The 21469-nt window shown below is 37.4% G+C and overlaps 1 protein-coding gene across 1 annotated transcript in view; it reads left to right on the forward strand.

Annotated features, from left to right (window-relative positions):
• The first annotated feature begins 2360 nt into the window (after positions 1-2360).
• The window catches only part of LOC113239770 (EARP and GARP complex-interacting protein 1), a 26455-nt gene continuing 7346 nt past the window's right edge, over positions 2361-21469 (forward strand). The window contains exons 1-8 of the mRNA XM_026476881.1: positions 2361-2616; positions 3053-3187; positions 4083-4229; positions 6001-6087; positions 6371-6562; positions 12827-12951; positions 14572-14673; positions 16472-16606. Coding sequence (XP_026332666.1) covers positions 2575-2616; positions 3053-3187; positions 4083-4229; positions 6001-6087; positions 6371-6562; positions 12827-12951; positions 14572-14673; positions 16472-16606 — 965 coding nt within the window. The 5' untranslated portion in view covers positions 2361-2574. The remainder of the gene's footprint in view (positions 2617-3052; positions 3188-4082; positions 4230-6000; positions 6088-6370; positions 6563-12826; positions 12952-14571; positions 14674-16471; positions 16607-21469) is intronic.

Below are 21469 nucleotides of genomic sequence, written 5' to 3' on the forward strand. Positions count from 1 at the left end.
TTGCCTCTCTCAAATATAGTGAGTGTATTTGTATTATCTATGGTTATATTTAAACAAAGCACTCTGGGGCATGATACTCGATATACCCCTCCAAAACCCTCTCGTTAGAACAGATCTGTAGAACACTGGTTGATACCGTTCGCACCCAGTGGTAATAAGGCCATATTTTACTGGAAAATGACAACATTTCTTCAGAGTTATAAAATTACTTAGATAATTTGTTTCATGTAGTTCTTATTATTTTCATGACTTTCATAGGATAAAACACTCTTGACGTGTGATCACATTATGTGGCTTTATTAGAATAGCTAAGGTACGAGTTGGAGATTTAAATTACGGAGTAGCCACCATAAACATCGGACTAGGAAACATTACCTGTAACAGCTTAATTTTCATTGTCTTGCACTTAACATAATTTTCTTTGTTTCCTATGCGATTACAATCGTGATCATTTATAAATAATCTCTTGCCACTTACTTCATTAGGTACTACCTAGTTGCTACATCGACGATTGAGGAAAAATTAAGTATTATTATTTTCCGAAGTTGTGCGTGACATTGCTTGATAGAATTTGCTTTAACAATTGTAACTTTGCTTTTACAATTGTAGTTCCTTCGGGCAGGCGTGACTCGATTGTGTTTTTCTGTTTACCTGCCGTCGCCACCTTTGTATTGTTCAGGATATCGTTTTATTTTCCAATTTTAAGTAAAAAAAAAAAATATTTTGACTATTGCTTGCTGCCGCCACATTGCAGTGCCGCCCGGGGCCGTGGCCCTCGCTGCACCCCCTCACGCTACGCCACTGCATGGACCCCGAAGTCGTCCGTGTAATGAACGCCGGTGGTTCATGGCGAACATAATGCATTAATATGAAAATTGGTATGCAATATGTTATGAGAATATCCGTGCCCTTTGACGGCCATCCATAATTGTAGCGAACTCATCATCTCATCATCTTTTCGGAAAGATTCCATGGGCTCTTTGACGTTTTGAGAGGGATCCATGACCAGAAAAAGGTTAAGAAACCCTAACCTAGGCAGAATTTTGTTTTTTCTGAGAGCACTACTATACCCAAAAAGTGTTTATGTCAAAGACAATGCCATATAGAGCCACACCGCATTGAAATATTATGTTATGTACAGCGTGTCCATGTTGTGCTGTCATCAAGCTTGACACTTGGGGATTTGGGCCGTACTTATCATTAGTTGCAAAAGGTTGAGTAAATCCTAAACACCCAGTTACACGACGCGAAAGTTTTCGCGCGACCGCCGCGCAGTTTTCACGCTTTCCCGTACATTAATGGCGAATCTGAATTCTATTTATTAAGCAACAACATTTAAATTCCTCTGATTAATTGAAAAAAAACAACCGCGCGGTCGCAGCGTAGACCAAAGACAAGCCAGACTCGTCCGCACGCCCGGGATGCTCATTTAAATTAAAACGTAAAAGCTAATTAAATAAAGCGCGCTTTGCCATGACAGTTAGGGTCGTATTCTAGAACTCTATTCAATGCTCAAGTCAGGATTGCACTGGCAACACAAGCACTGGAAATACGACCCTAATGGCAGGGACTTGAGTATGATTTCTAGTGCTTTGAATCATACTCAAGTCCTGACTTAAGCATTGAGTATTCTAAAACTCTACTCTACTACAACGCTCAAGTCAGGATTGCACTGGAAATACGACCCTAATGGCAGGGACTTGAGTATGATTTTGAGTGCTTTAAACCATACTCAAATCCTGACTTGAGCATTGAGTAGATTTCTAGAATACGGTCCTTAGAGTGCACGCGGTCGCTGCGCGGCGGCAACGCGGTCTCCGCGCGGGATGAGCGCGTTGAAATTTGTGTATATCTTCACGCAAAATAGGCGCCTTGACGTCGAGATGCGGACACCAGCCCGTTACACCAAGTACCAAGTACCAAGTTGTGTATATCTTTCTAATTTGTAATTTGTGTCGAATAAATGCACCCTGAGAGTAAACTTCTTGTTATTGACCCTGCACAAGGAAAAATTGAAACATTCCTAGTTGTACAGTAACCTGCTTCCAGCTTATGGAAGTACCAAGCGTTATTATTAATTGGGGAAAACTATTTCTTTATCTAACTTTACTTAACTTTTTAAATTCTTTAATTGTAGGTATTGTTGTTTGAAAACTTTTAATAATTTCTACTAAATGAACGGGATAGCCAGACTGGCTGGTTGTTATTTTTAAATTCTTTCCGCTAACGCTAAGAACAAGACAAAGGTTTAAAACCATTCACATCTAACTGTCACTGTCAAATTTGATGGAAGTGTTCTACAAAGCAATTCATTTTCTTCGTGTATTTAACCACAGCCACTATAACAAACTTTTTAATAATAATGTATTGTTTGCTTTTAGTGTTGGTGTCAGTTTGATTTGTAATTTAAAGACAATTTCTAAATAAATAAACGATAGTCAAACATATGACTTGGCCGTCAGATACAATAAGCAATACTCTGCAATATCAGTAAATATTAAATACTGTGACATAATTTATTATAGATGTTTATATCGAAAACAAGTAATATTTTCTGCGAACTTTTTAAGCATAATGGAGGAAGGAAATTCAATTATATATGGTTTAGAACATCAGGTATTTAGTATTTACTACAATTTCATTTTTAGGCTATAAACTTAATTTTTAACTCACTTAAATTTGTTCGCTTTTAGTATTGAATAGGTTATAGTCCCTTTTAGCGAAAATGTTGGCTTCCTCCTGGTCTAAAATGTATTCTACATTTTTTCAACATAATTGCCACTTGTAACATTAAATATTGAAAACTATTATTGGAGTTTTATAAAATTTACTTTTTTATTTATCTTTCTTAAATTAGCCCTTAATATAATAATAATAATAACTTGTCGATTTATAATTATTATAATATTTTGTTTTTGTGAATAGTTCGATTACATAGGTAATAAAATTTTGTGCCGCAAGTGGATCACACATTCAAAATGCGTTTTCGTAATACCTTTATAACCTGTATATCACAATAAAATTATTGAATTTGCATTATGTTTATTCTCAGACAAGAGCATTGTCTCCGCAATATGGTGAAAGTGAAGCTATCCGATTTTTAATTGGAACTCAAAGTTTGAAACCACAGTCGAATCAAGTACACGTTGTGGAGCTTGAGGAAGATACTGGTGCTCTACACACTAAGGTAAGTACCGTGGTGTAGGTGGATATCTGCAGAATGTGCTGTCTCAAGCATCAAAGGTTACAGATCGCTACATGTAAGTTCAACAACACCTAGTGTCGTATTCTAGAACTCAACTCAATGCTCAAGTCAGGATTGCACTGGACGACCCTAATGGCAGGGACTTGAGTATGATTTCGAGTGCTTTAAACCATATTCAAATCTTGACTTGAGCATTGAATAGAGTTCTAGAATACGACCCTAAGGGTCGTATTCCAGAACTGTACTCAATGCTCAAGTCAAGATTGCACTGGCAACACAAGCACTGGAAATACTACCCTAATGGCAGGGACTTGAGTGTGATTTCGAGTGCTTTAAACCATACTCAAATCCTGACTTGAGCATTGAGTACAGTTCTAGAATGCGACCCTTAGACATTCTTTATTGCCAAAATTAACATTTACAAGTCATAAAAAATTGTGTATTATATTTGTATTATTTCTTATATTACTGTTGTAGTTATATTCAAAATTATAATGAATTATCTTATATTACTCTTATTATAGCCCATATCACTATATATCATAATCACTATCGACATGACATTAACAATAATGTACACACTCATAGCCCCACTATGGAAACCCTGTTTTGTGAGTGCCATGGACACATATGCACAACTACAAATTACACCCTAATATATAATAAAAAAGAAATATATGTAGGCCATACAAATATTTCTCTTGTCCTGGAAATCAAACCCTGGAGCTCTGCGTGGCAGACCAGCATGGCAAACCATTCGGCCACGGAGACATTAATAACAGTAAGGAAATTAAGGTGGTTTGTGGTTTATGGAAAACTTACTAGATTTCATTGGCAAATGACATTCAGCTATGGATAAGTTATATGTATATTACAGGTATTCAAACACGAGATCGGAGAGATATGGCACCTGCGCTGCTCTCCCCATGATGCTGCAACACTAATGACAGTACACAACGCGTATGACCCAAACACGGCGCAGTGCACTATGGGGGTGTCTATTTTTAAGTTACCTACATTGGAGGTGAGTTACAACTGTACTTCCATCCATACTGTTAAAGTTATGTTACACTGGCAGTGCCCACTATTTCATAAATGTAAACATATAACATCCGCAGTTTAAAGCAGACAGGTTTCTTGAGTTGCTAACACGCGACAGGGCCATGTAGTGAAAAACAGCAAGTAGTCAGATTCACCACCAGCTTGTATTATATTTCATTTATGCCATTTTTTTATTTTTTTTAATATCAAGTGACTAAACGAACAAGTCCTGTGCCTGCTGGTAAGCTACACACCCATCCATAACAGCTGCTGTGCCACTCAGAGCTTTAAATCGCAAAGACTTGAGGCGCACTGCCACTAAATGTGCCTGCACTTTTACTAGCATCCTTACACTTCAAAATCAGAGCACAGTAATGCTGATATTGCAGCTTCGCGGCAGAAATAGCCAAGGTGATAGTATGTCTCTGGACGAACTCTTTCACAAGGAGCTCTACTGCTACTAAAACCATATTTATTATTTGTAATATATAGGTTGTAATCTGGTTTGAATGATTTTTGCACCAGTCTAACTTTTTTGTGTCCCGATCGATGACAGGTAGAGAATGGTTTAAGTCATTAAATGCAGTTCAAAAGTACAGCAGTATTCTGCATAAATTTTAAATAAAAAAAGAAAACCAGCGAAGACAAAAAGAAACAAGCAACATTAAAAGGTGGATTTAAACAAAATGTCGTTTCGAAAGTCACGGCAGTGAAAAGTCGCTGGCATGGCATAAAGGCCTTGCAAAGAATGAGATACCACTCGTCACATCAGACAGTCTACTGACTGCAATTATGCGAAGGTTAATCCAGCAGAAAGCGACGGGATGTGAGCGTCGCTACAGCTGCGGTACCTATTTGGAAAATATGGAGGGTGCTGTACATGCACCCGAGGCGGCTCACTTAAGGCACTAATCTTACAGAGAACTAGATGAAGTCCGTGCAAACGGGCTGATCTGGGATGACCTGACTTAGTCGGTCCCTGTGCAAGCTCGTGCATGTCATAATGCTCTTCTCGTATACCCTAAGGGTCGGTAAAGAAGGTCACTATAATCAAAACTAATGTAGAAAGATATGGGGCTGACTGCAATCATGTTATCAGAAAAAAAAGAAAGAATAAAAAACGTTTTTTTACTATACCATGTTCTTCCTCGGTTATTAATTAATATAACCGAGGAAGAATACAAGTTTAAGTGCGAAGGAGAACACTATGTAACTGTAATATATTAGAGTGAGATGAAGATATAGATTTATAAGATGTCTACTTGTGTTTTATTCCCTTTACAATACTGAAAATAGTTATATCTATATATAAATATGTCATTTATCTTGAATATAAAATAATTTTTATTATACCTACACAAACACTCACAACACAAAAATGTTTACAATTTGCTCCACTGAGTTAGTTGAATTGTGTTATCAAACAAATTATAAAGTGTATATAAATTGTTTTCTTTAAGAAAATTAATTAATAATGAATGCAACAATTGCAAGAAGATTAAATAAAACTTCCACGTAATTCCAGACAGATTGAAGTTTCCTCATTTTAAATCATGCTAAAAACTGTCTTATTGTTGGCTCTAAAATGTAAAAAATAGTTTTCATGTGTTCTGTTGTTACTACTGATTTTTTTATATTTACGTGTGCGTAACTACACACTACTACTAACGCACAAATTATTATTGTTAATTATATGTTATTTATACAAATTATATTATGATTAATAATAAACAATAGTTTGTTTTCATCCCTAGGTGATACCTAAGGATCTGGATGACCTGAGTGCAATTCAAGGCAGGAATCCTGAGGATATGGAGCTCTTGAAAACAGTATCACCTCTGGTATGTTTATTTGTATTTGTTAGTGATCGCATGGAAAAGCAAATGACATAATAATCAAATTTAAATCAAGTATTATGTATATCGAGGGATCCGAGGCAAAACCCTATAACTGTGTGAATTATCGTAAAACAAGTGACTATGACACATTGGTAGAACGAATTTGACCCGAGATATAATACAGCTCAAGATGTGAAGTGGCTAATCGTAAATTTGTTGCCGTAACACGTTTACCTCCTATCAGTTAATCCGTAAAAGTTACAACTATTTTTTTTTTAAATCGTAGAAATCGGACGAGGAAATCCGTTGCGCAGAATGGCATCCAACAGACTCTAATCGCATCGGTGTTGTATACGACAACAATATGTCGGTACACGACCTTACGACTGGTGACAGTGTCGTCTCAGTGGCCCCAGAGAGACGCGCCCGGCTCAAGTTCACAGGGGGCAAATGGAATCCGCACCAAGGACATTGCCAGGTAAATTAGACAAATTCAAAATAATCTTTATTTCTTGTAAGCATTATTACACTTGAAATCGTCACAATGGTTAAACTCTACCGCTCATTCGTAAGGCAGATCCCCCTGAGAAGAATGACCAAGAAACTCTAGGGGTTGCTCTTTGTAAATAACATTTACAATATTTTATTTTTATTTGAAACATCAGAGATCGAGACTACCTCCATGAGCTAAACGGGTACTGCCACGGATTTTTGTCATCCAAGTACGCAGAAGTTGTATAATAACCTTTAGTATAAAGTTTTTGTTTCACTATAGTTTTAAACCTCGTGAAAGTCAAATTTTGTATATCAACCGGAATCTTGTTATAGAAGCGTATACATTGCCCTTAAATGATTTTTTGACTTTGTGAAGACGACTATCAAGAAAAGCTAGTTTATTTTTATTCCTCGTATTAATGTTGTGTCTGTCACTATTTTTCATAAAGAAATTACTATTCCTTTTAACATAAATTACATTTTCATAAATGTATTGTGAGGCTAGTGTAAGAATGTTAATTTCCTTAAACTCATCTCTCAAAGATACTTTGGGGCCCAGATTATAAATTGCCCTAACTGCACGTTTCTGCAGGACAAAGATTCTGTTGATATCGGCGGCATTACCCCAAAGCAAAATTCCGTATGTCATTAGACTGTGAAAGTAGCTGAAGTAAACCAATCTAGCGGTTTCGACATCTGAAAGTATCCTAATTTTTTTAATCGCGTACACTGCACAGCCGAGCCGTGTTGATAACTTACTTATATGGGGACCCCATTGCAATTTAGCATCTAACGTTATACCTAGAAATATAACTGTATCCACAAGATTCAAATTTTCATTTCTAACTACAATGTTTGTAACCGTCTCTCTAACATATGTTAGATGTATGGTAATGTAAATTTCACGCAATTTGTTTTTTTCTCATTAAGAAGTAGGTTATTAACAGCAAACCAATCAACTACTTTAGATATAGCATTGTTCACATCGTCGTAGGAACATTGGTGCCTTTTAACTTTAAATAATAAGGAAGTATCATCAGCAAACAATACTATCTCATGTTTTATACCCTCCATAAGGCTAGGTAAGTCATTAATATAAACTAAAAACAAAAATGGGCCTAGAATTGAACCTTGAGGGACACCCATGCTAATTGCAGACCCTGATGATCTCGTACCGTTAACATCGACCCTCTGTACCCTACCACGCAAATACAATTTAAGAAGATCGAGATCACGTCCCGCCACACCATAATGGCGAAGTTTCCTGACCAGTGTATCATGGTGCACACAATCAAAAGCCTTGGAAAGGTCACAGAATACACCAATAGCATCTTGTGAGACTTCCCATGCATCAAATATATGATTAATCAACCCAACACCAGCGTCGGTTGTAGAGCGACCCCTAGTGAAACCAAATTGTTTAGGAGACATTAAATTATTACTATAAAAATGTGCACACATCTGATTTAGAATAAATTTTTCAAATATTTTACTGAGATTTGGTAGTATTGATATAGGTCTGAAATTGGTGGGGTCAGAAATACTACCAGATTTGAAAAGTGGAATAACTTTACTTTGCTTTATGAGGTCAGGAAAGACACCATCATCAACACATTTATTAAAGACACAGGCGCAATGCAATCAACTATAGAACTAATTACTCTGACTGAAAGACCATCAAGATCAGCAGTATTTTTTATGTTTATAGACTTAAAGGCTTTAACAATATCGTTTGGAAATACATGACGGAACCTTAAATTAGTGATACTAACTGCATTATTTTCTTTTAGTAAGGATTCAGCGGTGGTGGGAGATGAATTTAACGACTTAGTAGTCAAAATTGGAATGTCAGTAAAAAAAATATCAAATATTTTAGCAACTTCTGCGTCTGTGTTTACAATTTTGTCATTAAATCTTAGTTGAAAATCTAAGTAACGAGGTTTGACCCTTCCAGTTTCGCTGTTTATAATATTCCAAGTCGTTTTTACTACATTCGCGCTGCTTTTTATTTTATTATTTATAAACACTGCTTTGGCTGCAACACAAACACGTTTAAACATTTTCGAATATTTCCTAACAAAATCATTAAAACTGTTACTAGTGTTATAAGTCCTTTTATCGTAAAGATTTTGTCTTATTATAATTTTAGAAGCACAGACTGACACAAAGCACAGACTGACACAGACAAATAATACTTTGACAGTTATTTGAATAACTGTCGCATCTACCATACAGCGGCCAGGATGTTCCCATTGAAACCAAGCAGGTTTAACACCCCCCCGCAATGTGAACATCCTGTTGACAATAACAAAGTGAACACACACTTAAATTATACATATAAAACACTGCACACCAATAAACATTGAATATAAAAATATCAACCTGTATATACACCTACCTATGACTAACTTACACACCCTATATACATACAACAAAGCGGTTCAAAAAAAAGAAAAAAAGAAAAAGAAAACCTTAACCTAAATTTAATAAGTGTGCACATTTGGTGTGCTTTAGTTTCGGCAACGGTTTTGTGAAAATGTCCGCAATCATGTCTTGTGTGGGTATGTATTTCAGGTGAAGATTATGTAATATAAGTGAGTCGCGGATGAAGTGGTGTTTAATGTCAATATGTTTGGTGCGTGCATGATAAGTGTTATTGTGTGCTAATTTGATAGAACTTTGATTGTCAGTGTGTATGATGATGGGTTGTGGAGTGACGGCGAATACTTCGGTTATGAACGATTTGAGGTAAATAGCCTCCTTGCAAGCCTCCGCCAGAGCCATGTACTCGGCTTCTGTCGTGGAAAGCGCTACTGTACGCTGCTTGCGAGCTTCCCATGATATAGGGGTACCGTTCAATAAAAATACAAAACCGGTGTATGAACGTCGGTCCACAAGATTGTTTCCATAGTCGGCATCAACATAACACACGGGTTGGAACTGACCTGATGGTTTAAAATGTAGTCGGTGATCCTTGGTGCCTTTAAGGTACCGAAGAACACGCTTAGCGGCCTTCCAGTGGAGCATTGTTCTGGCTTTTTCGATAATGGTTCGATTTGCGCGTTCGGATACTCCATTCTGTTGTGGAGTGTACGGTATTGTGGTTTGATGCACGATACCGTTCTCCTTAAGAAACGTAGACATGTCCTTGCGACCATTATCTGAGCGCAGAACTTTTATTCGTTCTCCAGTTTGATTCTCCATGAAATGCTTAAACTCTATAAATTTTGTAAAAACTTCGGCTTTAGATTTTAAAAGATATCCAAACGTTTTGCGACTAAAGTCGTCTGTAAAAGTTAATAGATAAAGGGCTCCGCCCCACGAGTGCGTACTCATCGGTCCGCATAAGTCCGAGTGAATTAATTGTAGGACTTTACTCGATCTACTTTTTGAGTTTGGGAAAGGTTTCTTTGCTAGTTTGCCTTGTATGCAAGGAATACACTTATCATTGTAATTCCCACTAAAACATACGCCGATATTTTTATTTTTCAAAATACGCAAACTTTTTGCATTCGGATGACCGAGACGCCTATGCCAGAGCAATGCAGGCTCCTTGGCATGTGTGTACGTAGCATGCGAACTATTTTGTACGTCAAGCTTGTACATGCCTTTGTGGTTTGAGGCTGTGGCGATGACAGTATTTGTCATGTGACAGAGTGAAGTATTTTTCCGCCGTTAGTCGTAAATAATACATCGTGACCCTTTTTAACTAAAGTCCTTACGGACAAAAGATTTGTAGCTAAGCCAGGAACGTATAAGACGTCACTAATTTTATGTACGTCGTCGGAAATATGTATATTTACCGTACCTTTGCCATGGCTGAGAAGCTTCTCCTTGTTGGCAACTGTAATAGAAGTAACATGAGACGATATTGACTCAAACCAATCTTTCCTATTGCTCATGTGAGAACTCGCACCCGAGTCTATGAACCAATCTTGTGAACCTGTGGAAGGAGCGTTAGTGAAACAAGATGAAAGTGTAATATGTGATGTATAATTTGAAATACACGTTGCCGAAACTTTCTTGTTTTTTATTCTACATTCACTCACAACATGCCCTAACTTTTTACAATACGAACAGAACAGTTTTTTCTTTTGTACGTTTTTCTTAACATGTAGAGCAGTAGGCTCATTTGGTTTATGTACATTAGTACTTGTAGAGGCGCGTACAACCCTAGACGAGTCCTCTTTTAGGAGAGCAGCACCAAATTTTCTGATGTGATCTTCGTGTTGGAGTTTTCAAGCGCCATGACTAGTGGCTGGTAACGCTCCGGAAGGCCAGTGAGCATAATTATGGCAAGAAACTCGTCGTCCATTGCGGCGTTTATGCTCTGTAGCTCTTGCTGTGTTGCTAACGCCATGTTAACGTACTCTTGCATGTTTCCTCTAAATTCGTTGGCTAAGAGCTTTTTCATTAGCCCTAGTCTGCGTGACAAGCCACTGTCAGCATACGCCTTTTTAAGGGAGTCAAAGGTTTGTTTAGCAGTTTTAGCTGACCTTATTACGGGATAGACGGATTCGTCGCAGGATAAGCAAATCTTCGCCCGTGCTTTGGCATCCTTTCGCTTGGCGAGAGGGTCAGCTAGGTCGACATCTGCTATTACAACGTCCCATAGGTCTAGGTCAGTAAGGAGACACTCTATACTGAAAACCCAGGTGTTGAAATTTTTCCCGGTCAGCTTGCTAATGGTGGCTGACGATTGTAGTGCCGGTAGGCTTACCGATGGAGTATTTTTATTTTCCATAGCACTTTTTTTTGCAACCAAAAAAAAAGTTAACCCATAACCTATTATAATTTTAGAAGCACAGACTGACACAAAGCACAGACTGACACAGACAAATAATACTTTGACAGTTATTTGAATAACTGTCGCATCTACCATACAGCGGCCAGGATGTTCCCATTGAAACCAAGCAGGTTTAACATGTCTACTTTTGTGAATTCCCACAGTCGCCCAATCACTAAATTTCAATGAATTATTAATAGTTATGATTTTGGACCTAAAAACATTATCACGTTCACTTTTCACTATGTTGAAAACTGAATTATACAACACATAAAGACATAGCCAGGTAAAGTGATATTGTTAGGTGAATTCTAGGGTCTGCGGACTAAAGCACTTCATAAATTTGTAACTTTATTCTAGAGGCGTCTTTTTCAAATTTATCATTCTCTTCACATCTTATAACACTATAAACAACACAAAAAATATATAACTATATAATATATAATGAAGCACTTTTTTGACTTATGTGCTTTAGTCCGCCGACCCTAGAATTAAGACATTACCAGGTAAACTAAGACATTACCAGGTAAATTAGGCATTGCCAGCTAAAGCAGGCATTGCCAGGTAAATTAGACATCGCTAGAGAAATGAGACATTGCCAGATAAAGAGATATTGCCAGGTAAATTAAGACATTACCAGTTAATTAATTACGATGAATAGCGACATCTCTAGCTAAGGCTAGTAGCTGTAAAGGTGCCTAACTGTGTCGCGCTACGGCTAAAAAGCCGTTAAAAACCAGATACAAAGATCCGACAAACAAGCACATAGAAAAATTCGTGAGGTCCACTGGTTCGTTCCGTGGCTTAGTTGAGCGTCTGATACGGTTTGCTAGAAGACGTCGATTCGAATCCGGCCGGATCGAAGGAATTTTCTTTGTATTAATAATTATAACAAACTAGTGGAGTAATTTCACAAAAAATAATTGAATATCATGGTGATGAAACATCCTGACATTCAATAAAACACTTCATTACCAGGTAAATTAAGACATTACCAGATAAATTAGGCATGGCCAGATAAAGCAAGCATTGCCAGGTAAATTGCACATCGCCAGATAAAGCAGACATTGTCAGGTAAAGCCGACATTGCCAGGTAAATTAAACATTGTTCGGTAAATCAGCATTGGCATTTAATTAAAACATCGCAAGGGCAACATTCTTTCTAAATTATGAGTGACATAAGTATTTTAATCTATGTATTAAACTAAGTATACTCTTGAAACACATAGTTGAAATGAACATGGCGAGAGCTTTAGAGGGTTATTTTAAATAAACCCATAATTTGCGATTAATCCTGCACATTAGGAGGTAAATTGGACATGACCAGGTAAATAGATATTGTCAGGGGAATGGTAAAGTAAATAAGAAATAGCCAAATAAATTAGAAACACGTAGAAATTATGATTTTAATTTGAATTTTCGATTTTAAAACCCCAGTCTATTGTTTTGTTTCTCTTTCAGTTCGCACTACTCCAAGATACACACATAAAATGCTACGACACTCGTACAGACTGCACTAAGCCGTCGTGGTGCATCGATAGTGCACACCGACAACTCGCCAGGGACCTCGACTTCAATCCTAACAGGTTTGTAAATACAATTTTACAGTCTTCTATAACTTATCCGCTGTCATTCATATTATTACTTCGTTTATTTCGCACATGAAACCATATACTGTCGTAACTTTCAAAACACGTTTTGAAAGTTCCATAAAATACTGAATGAAACTAATAAATCGTCTCATCCGTAGAACAAAGATCTATGTGTAAGACTACTTGTTCTCAGGACATAGTACATGTCGTTCGTTCTTCTTCGCTATGGATGTAAGATCGACCGTTGTTTGATCGTATATTTCCGAAATGAAATAAGATATATAAATTCTGAAAATATCTTTACGTAGGCCTTAGTTTGAATAAGGAAATTATTCTCGTAACGTACTCATTCTCTTTGCGCTGTATAATCACATCGGACTCTGTTCTTCGGATGAGTCGAAATGTATAATCTCGTTTATAAGTGGATTACTAAGTGTATTGTTGCTTAGTTATCCTATTATTATTATTTAGTAGCAGTAGAGCTCCTTGTGAAGTAGGTCGTCCAGAGTAGTACTGCCACCTTACCTACCTGTTTCTGCCGCCAACATTCGTATATATCGTCACTTGATGTTATGTTCTTACATCCAATGGGAGTGGTAGGATATAATATAAACTAGAGGTAAGGCGTATTTCTGTGGCTCTGGTGAGAAAAGGTACAATTAATAAAATCCAACTTTATAAGGAAAAGCGAAAAACACTTAACGCTTAATATCATATTAAGCTTTCCCATCTCCTTGTAAAGTTAGGGTTTGCGTCTCCTTGTAAAGTTGGGTTTTTTGACTTAGGCCCCTTTTCACTAGAGTCGCAAATTTAACCGTGGCAAAACATGTCTTGCTCATATTAAGGAGGAGAATTCATAACCCAAGAGCTTCAGACACTGATAGTAGTGGTTCCAAAAGCCGGTCTTAGGAGGCGCACGCGGGGCACATTTTACAAATCAGTAAATACAAATATCTCATAGTTTGCTCCTCTTACAAGGGCAATAGGAATAAATTAATAGCATTTCTGTTGTCGGAATTCGAGGTGACTTTGCACCTTATTTCTGGTACTTCATAACATTGTCGTCTTTTATAATTATTTTAAATTTAAAAGAGTTTTTTCACACAGTGCCTAATATGCCACCCCTATCGTTCTGCTTTACGTTGTTAACGTCTTCTAATACATTGGATACTTATTTATATAGTGCCTTGGCCTCAGCTGAAAGGGATGAGCCGACATTGTCTCGTTCAAGAATAAGGAACCGCATAAAGAACTGTCTCCTTTCTGCTTCGATCCGTACACATTCTGCCATCACATGGTATACGTCCTCTACGTGGTCACACTCTTCGCACTTAGGCGAATTAACTTTCCTCATTAAATAACTGGAACTATTTAGTGGAATATGCCCAGATCGATGTGAGCCAAGACAATGGACTCCCTACTTAGACCAGCCCCGCAAATCAGGGACCCCGCGATAAACCAGGTTGTATTGTTCTATACCATATTCCTTTACTTAGTGACCTTTTATCGAAATGTTCCTTCCATTTTTTACGGCACAACATAACATTGTTAAATTTGGAAAATCCTGTAATGGCATTGTTATTATGTTTAAATAAATAAATACTTGTTTTCCAGACAGTTCCATTTAGCCAGCGCAGGCGACGACGCGGCACTTAATATCTGGGATTACAGAAACGGCAAGGAGCCTATCTTTAGCAGGACAGATCATTCACATTGGTTAGTGACACATAACTAAAAATAATATTAACTCGATAATAATTGCTTGCGATAGCCTCACAAGCAGCTATAAGTGTCCTCTGGCAGTTAAAAAGATGCATAGAGCATGATATAGCGTAATCGCTGATATGAAAAAACACAGTTACCCGACTGCGGTGAGGTTATTAAAAAAATGTGCGTCAGTTGTGATACCTGTAAAGGTATCCGCTGCGGTGAGAAGGCTATTAAAAAATCTCTCACTAGATGTCACTAGGTGCGACGAACACCGAAGTCTACAAAGATATATAACAAAAAACACATTGGAGAATTTCGACGACTCGATAACTGGCCCCATGGTTCAGAAGGCTAGACCAATGCTACGGTGCAGCATGGACAAGAATTCAAGTCCCACCGGGTCGGCGAACATTTTTCTATGTGTACGATCTTTGTATTCATAATCGTAGCAGAACTAGTGGAGTTAATTTACAAGAAATCTCAATAAATACAACTTACCCTGTTCATTTCATATTATTATTAAATACCTCTATGTAATGGACACTACAGCCTCCTGCAATGTACACACACTCAACATAGCCCCGCACTAAGGAAACCCTGTGTCGCGGGTGCCATGGACACACACATAGACAATTACAAATTACACTCAAACTCACGACAGAAACAAATGTAGGCCTTACAAATATTTCTCCCGGCCGGGGAATCGAACCTGCGACCTCTGTGTCGTAGTCCAAGGTAACCGTTCGGCCACGGAGGTAGTTGTCTTTGCAAGCGTAGATGGCGCAGGTCACCAGAGAGGCCGAAAACCAAAAAAACTCAACGCTAACTTTGCTCAGTGCTGCAGCTTTGTGCCTTTTGCTGTTGAGACCCTGGGTCTCTGGGAGCCACGGGCTAAACTTCTAGCGAAAGAGCTGTTAGATCTTCTCGTAGAAGCCTCCGGTGACAAGACTGGCAGATATTTCCGACAAAGAATAAGTTTAGGCATTCAAAGGGGAAATGTTGCCAGCCCTCTAGGCACGATGCCCCACTACTTTAAGTACTTTCTAGTATTTAAATTTATGTAATAAGTTTTGTCTTGTATTATATTTTTTAAAGTGCCTTTTTTAGGATATCAAGTGACGGTACGAACAAGTGTGTGTCTGATAGTAAGCTACACGCTGTCCATAACAGTTGCGGTGCCAATTAGAGCTTTAAACACTGTCACTGCGCCCGTCATCCTGAGACATAAGTTGACAAATCCCATGTGCCTGTAATTTCACCAGCACCCTTACCCTTCAAAACCGAAAAACAGTAATTCTGACATTACTGCTTGACGGCAGAAATAGATAAATAAAAAGCATTGTAAATACCTACTATGAAATAAATTCCCCTGTATATAATTTTACACTATGTAACAAATTTTCAGAAAGGTTCAGTTTCTGGTTTGACAGTATTCGCTTCTGTTTAATTGAGCAGCAAGTATGTAGAAAAGAGTAGCTCTAGCCCTGGAACTTTGCTTTTGTGGCTGTCACACTGGTATTTATATAGCTGCCTACTTATGTGATTATCATGGTGGTTTTTACATAATCTCGCAAATCTACACATTTCTAGGTGTTATTAATTTGTAGAATTTTAGTTGAAATATACTGTTGAAGTGAAATATAATGTTCCCTTTTTGTCTTTAAAGAAAGAGAAACACGGAAATTTGCCCTGACCACAAAAGCAGTTTTTGCAGGCAAATAAAGCTTTTTTGTTTGAATTAATAACAAAATGACCCAGAAACGAAAGAGTGCTATTCTTATGTGTTAACTGTTTTGTAATAAAGGGTGTGGACAGTGCGTTACAACTCGTACCACGAGCAGCTTCTACTGACGGGCAGTTCTGACGCGCGGGCACTGCTCACAGCTGCGGCCAGTGTGTGCAGCCACCTCGATGACGAGGGCGCGCGACTTAGCAAAGTGTGAGTACACCTTGAAACTTAATTTTGTGTTATTGAACTTATCATTTGAAATTTAGATGAGAGTACTTAGATTCTTGCAAAAAACTAATTAATATAACAATCATATTACAGTATCGAGTAATTAAGTTTTCGCGATTGTTACATATAGGAATTTAGTTTTCTTTTTCGTGTCATCTGTGACCACGGGGCCTGTAAAGGTCCCAAAGCGTTTGTTTGTTTGAAAAAAATCAAATATAGATATAATAATAATTAGATCCCAAAAAAATCATTTCCCATTACATTACTGTGTTTAAAGTTTACTACGATAAAGTTATTATTTGTAAAATAGATGCATTGTAGTACGAATTATAATTTGATATCCAAAATGTAAACAAAGGGGTTACATAGCAAAAAAAATACATTTTAAATGGTAGTTTTCTATTTTAGACGAGACAATAATAAACGTTTCGAACTTTTTCGAGCTGTAATCTGATAAAACTCGGAACAATTCACATTTTGCAATATATATGTTACTTCATTTCGTTTAATACAATAAATTGTACAAAAAAACTATGTTTAAAGTCGTAAATGCGACCAAGAATTGCTGCTCAACGAGGTGGAAATTAGCGGCATCCCGGAGGAGAGGGGGGAAAATCCAACGCACATCGCTTTGGCATGTGCTACTAAGTTAGGAGTACCCCTTGACGAGCGGGATTTAGTGGGATGTGCGCGTGTGGGCGGCGCGCGACACGAGCCGGGGGCGCGACCGCGGCCGCTGGCCGTACGGCTAGCGCGCCGCGACGTGCGCGACGGCCTGCTGCGCGCCGCGCGAGTGCGTCGTCGTGTGTCCACTGAAGGCTTGGGACTGAAGGCCGAGCCATGCAAATTCTTCGTAAATGAGCGCCTGACAAAGACGAATAGAACACTATTCTACCAAGCCCGTAAATCTGGTGAACGACACCGTTGGCGCTATATATGGACCCGGGACGGTCGAGTATACGCGCGGCGAGACACCGGCGCGCCGGCGCACCGTCTCCGTTGTGAGGCCGACATTACAAAGGTTTTTGGGCCCGCTGAAGTTCGCTCCCCGAGCTCATGAGTCGGTGCTTCTTACATTTATATTGAGCTGTTTTAATATATTTGCGCTTTTACAACCTACTTGCTATTGTATTTATAAAAACCCTCGAAATTTGAACTGTCATGCGTGTGGCGGGGCAACAACGGTGATGCACGAGCACAACACTAATTTATGTATTTTACCCACCATAATGTATTTAATATGTATTATTTTCATCAACTCGTATTTTCGTATAACACGTATAACGCAAAAACTGCAGTCTAATCGAATCTTTGTTTACTATTTATACACTATATTTCCAAATTAAGGTACTCGAGGCATTTAACGCCCACCTAACATGAAATCTTTTTTTTTACTATAAATATCATATAATTGTGACAAGTAATTTTACAAAAATAATAAATATAGTTTTCTGAGTCGAAACATGTTAGTTATGTGCTATATCTATTTATGATTTTCATGCTAATATCATGTTTTTAAAAACCTTGTATTGGGCGTTATTAAAAATAATGTGTTAATTAGCGCCCAGTTCCCAAATAACATGCTGGATGGCAAAACAACCTTTATGGATGCCATATATCGAATAAAACACAATAGTTGCATATAAATTTCTTTAATTGCCATAACAGAAATATTTAAAATCAACATTTAACATAAAAAATATCAAACTTCTTGACGACTCTAAACTATCTTGAACCCTTCGTTAACAATCATTTTAAACATAATTTTTCAATTCTAACATAAACCATTATACACATTAACCGTAATAATGTAATTTTTTTCAAAAAATACAATGTTTTAACTTGGCCTACATTGGGCGTTATTAAACTATGAAGAGCAGTTGCGCCCTGAGAGGATGGGACTTTAACGCTCATTCATAACAAGTCTTTATAGGAGATCTGGCAACTTACAAATTATAGAGGTAGTAGCACCCAGTATCATATTTATTAATAACAATTAGTATTCTCGTATATACATAACTTAAGTCATAGTATTTGTCAGTCTGTGATTGCTTTGCAACTTAAGAATTAGTGATAACAATCTGAGCAAACAAATTCTTTGTCATCTTTCGTAAGACCAACACAGTCTTCATGGTACCACTTCTTACATTTGCTACATTGTCGCATAGACAATATTTCACTGTTACAGCATGCATGGCAATACCACTCTTCTGTATTATCATTTTCTTTGTTTTTAATTTCTTTGGTTTTTCCTTTTTTATTTGGTTTCTCAGACTTTCTATTCGTTTTTTTTCTCTCTTAGAGTTTTCGTATGTTTTGCATTATTTTCCTGTTCTTTTTTATTTTTAACCTTCTTTATATTCCTTTGCTTTGTATTTTTGTCTTCTGCGAATAGATCCTTAGTAATCCTTTGACCTTTATAGTTGATCGCTTTTTTACGCGGATGTTTAGTTTTAACAACTGCATATTTGGGCGTTGGCAGAAATTCTTGAAATGGTGTTTTACTATTTTGTTTATTTAATGTGCTTAATGGAAGATTATCTTCACTATCATCCGAACAAGTAAAACCATCAGAATTTGTTTTATGAATATCTCGCGATAAATTATAAATGGTCTGTTTTTTGGGTGTAGTATATACCTTGTTAAAAGAAGTTTCATTCTCCTCTTCAGATGACGTATATACATCCGCTACTGCAAGTTTGGAATAATTTTGGTTTAGGTGAAAATCCACTTCTGACACAGAACTTGCAATACTGGTTATAGGACTTATTCCTCTATTATCCTGAACATTTGATATTAGCAACCTTGAACAGCTTGCTTCTAATGCTGAACAAGTTGCTGCTAAAATAGAAGGTGATGAAGCAGAAGGTCCGGTATCTTCTTTCTCTCTTTTTTCTTCTTCTTCTCCTTCTGAAAATTCCGTAGATGAACTATATTCTACAAGACGTGATTTTGTTCTTGTACTATCTTTGAAAGTTACTTCTGATTGTATAGAAATATCTTGAAAGTTACCAGCATAATCGAGTAGTCTAGTGTTTGACATGAACTGTTTGTGAGTTGGTGGGGGTAGAGTTTTTGATAACATCGACGGTTTAGCAGTGTCTTCTTCTGATCCGATGTCCTGCATGAGTGCTCACAAGCGGGGAGGCATGGAATATCTGATGGAAACGTTGAGTTGCCTGTATCAGCGTCTAGATCTGAATCCTGCATTGGTTGCTGCTGAATTGCAGAGCAAGGAATTTCTGATAAAATCGATGGAGCATATGCCTCTTCTGGGATTGCTTCAGGATTGAAAGGGAAGAGTCCCGTTGCCTTAAAACCATTTACTATGTTGCTGTGTGTCATACATTTAGGCCAGACTTGACTAAAAATTTTATTAAACGTGGATTTGGTCATTTTTTTATCTGCGTTTGCATATAAAAAATTCATTGCAGCTTCATCCCAGTGGTGTTCAAAGGACTTGTTTACTGATTTGTCCAAAGGTTGAAGCTCATGCGTAGTATTTGAAGGGAGACAATACAAGACTATGTCATTTTTTTCAGCTTCATCGAGTGCCTCGCATGAGAGGTGACATTTAGCACCATAAAAAACCAACAAACATTTCCCAGCTACCTTGAATTGACTTAGGTGCTTAATGAATTCAACAAATAAGTCAGACGTCATGCTACCTTCGGGGCCATTCTAACTAGTGTCCCAGCTGGTAAGTTTTCTGACAAATCAGGTCTTTGTCTTTGCCCTTTAAACAATATCATTGGCGGGATTGCTGTACCGATGGCATTTACGCACATCGCTATAGTCACATTTTCTGCGTGTTCGGGGGCGATAAGATGAACTCTTTTACTTCCTTTTTCCGCCAACACGGTTTGTTGTTTATGTACAGTTATACGGCAACCTTTTTCATCCATATTGTACAATATCTCCGGATGTCGTAGGATGTCTAACTCATCATATAACTTTTTCACAGCCTGAAAATGTTGCTCCACGATGGATTTGTTTAATTTTTGAGCTCGAGCTGGATTCATTATCTGTGGCTTCCTTTTGCTGATTGATGGATTGCGTTTCAAAAAGAGTCTTAGCCAATCGGCACCGGCTATCCTTTTTACTTCATTGAAGTTATTTTTTATATCATATCTCTCACAAAAAAGGTACGCTTGTTTTCTAATGAATTTTGGTGTGAGGGGTACTCCAATTTTTGCAAATCTTTTTATTCTTGCAACCAAATCAGATTCCTGTGTATCTGTAAAAATTGGTTTTCGCCCCAAACGCTTTGTAACGCTTCCTATTTTCAAATGGTCCCTTAAAGTTCGTCGTGGTATATTATAACTTGTAGATGCAGCTCTCTGAGTGAGCTGACATCTTTGCACAGCTTTAATTGCAGCTCTCATTCCATCTTCAGTCCATGACTCCCCTCTTTTTTTTTTACTCGTTGAACTCGGCGTTGTCATTATACCTTCCTAAAGAGAGAGAAAGACAGTTTAAAAAATAATTTATTTATTTATTTATTTATGGCATAGCTACAGAGTACAAACTGAGACATTGCTTAAAATTAACTTATACTACAATCGGAGTTAATTTGCACTCCTATGACAGCCACACACGACATTTGCGAGGTAAATAAATATACTTTTAAATTAACAAACTAGAAAAAATAATCAAACTCTACTCAAAAACTATAGTAAAAAATAATAATAATAATTAATTAGTACAAATCATGTTACACATACATAATATTAAGAATAAGATTTTTAAATAAACAACATATTCAGTTTGTCCTTACAAATATTTAAATAAGTAGGTGTATCGACTGTGGGAGAATATGTCCAAGTCCTTACACAAGTCATTATG

This window comes from Hyposmocoma kahamanoa, unplaced genomic scaffold (assembly GCF_003589595.1).
Source record: "Hyposmocoma kahamanoa isolate Upper Pololo Valley unplaced genomic scaffold, ASM358959v1 116, whole genome shotgun sequence".
Taxonomy (NCBI): Eukaryota; Metazoa; Arthropoda; class Insecta; order Lepidoptera; family Cosmopterigidae; genus Hyposmocoma; species Hyposmocoma kahamanoa.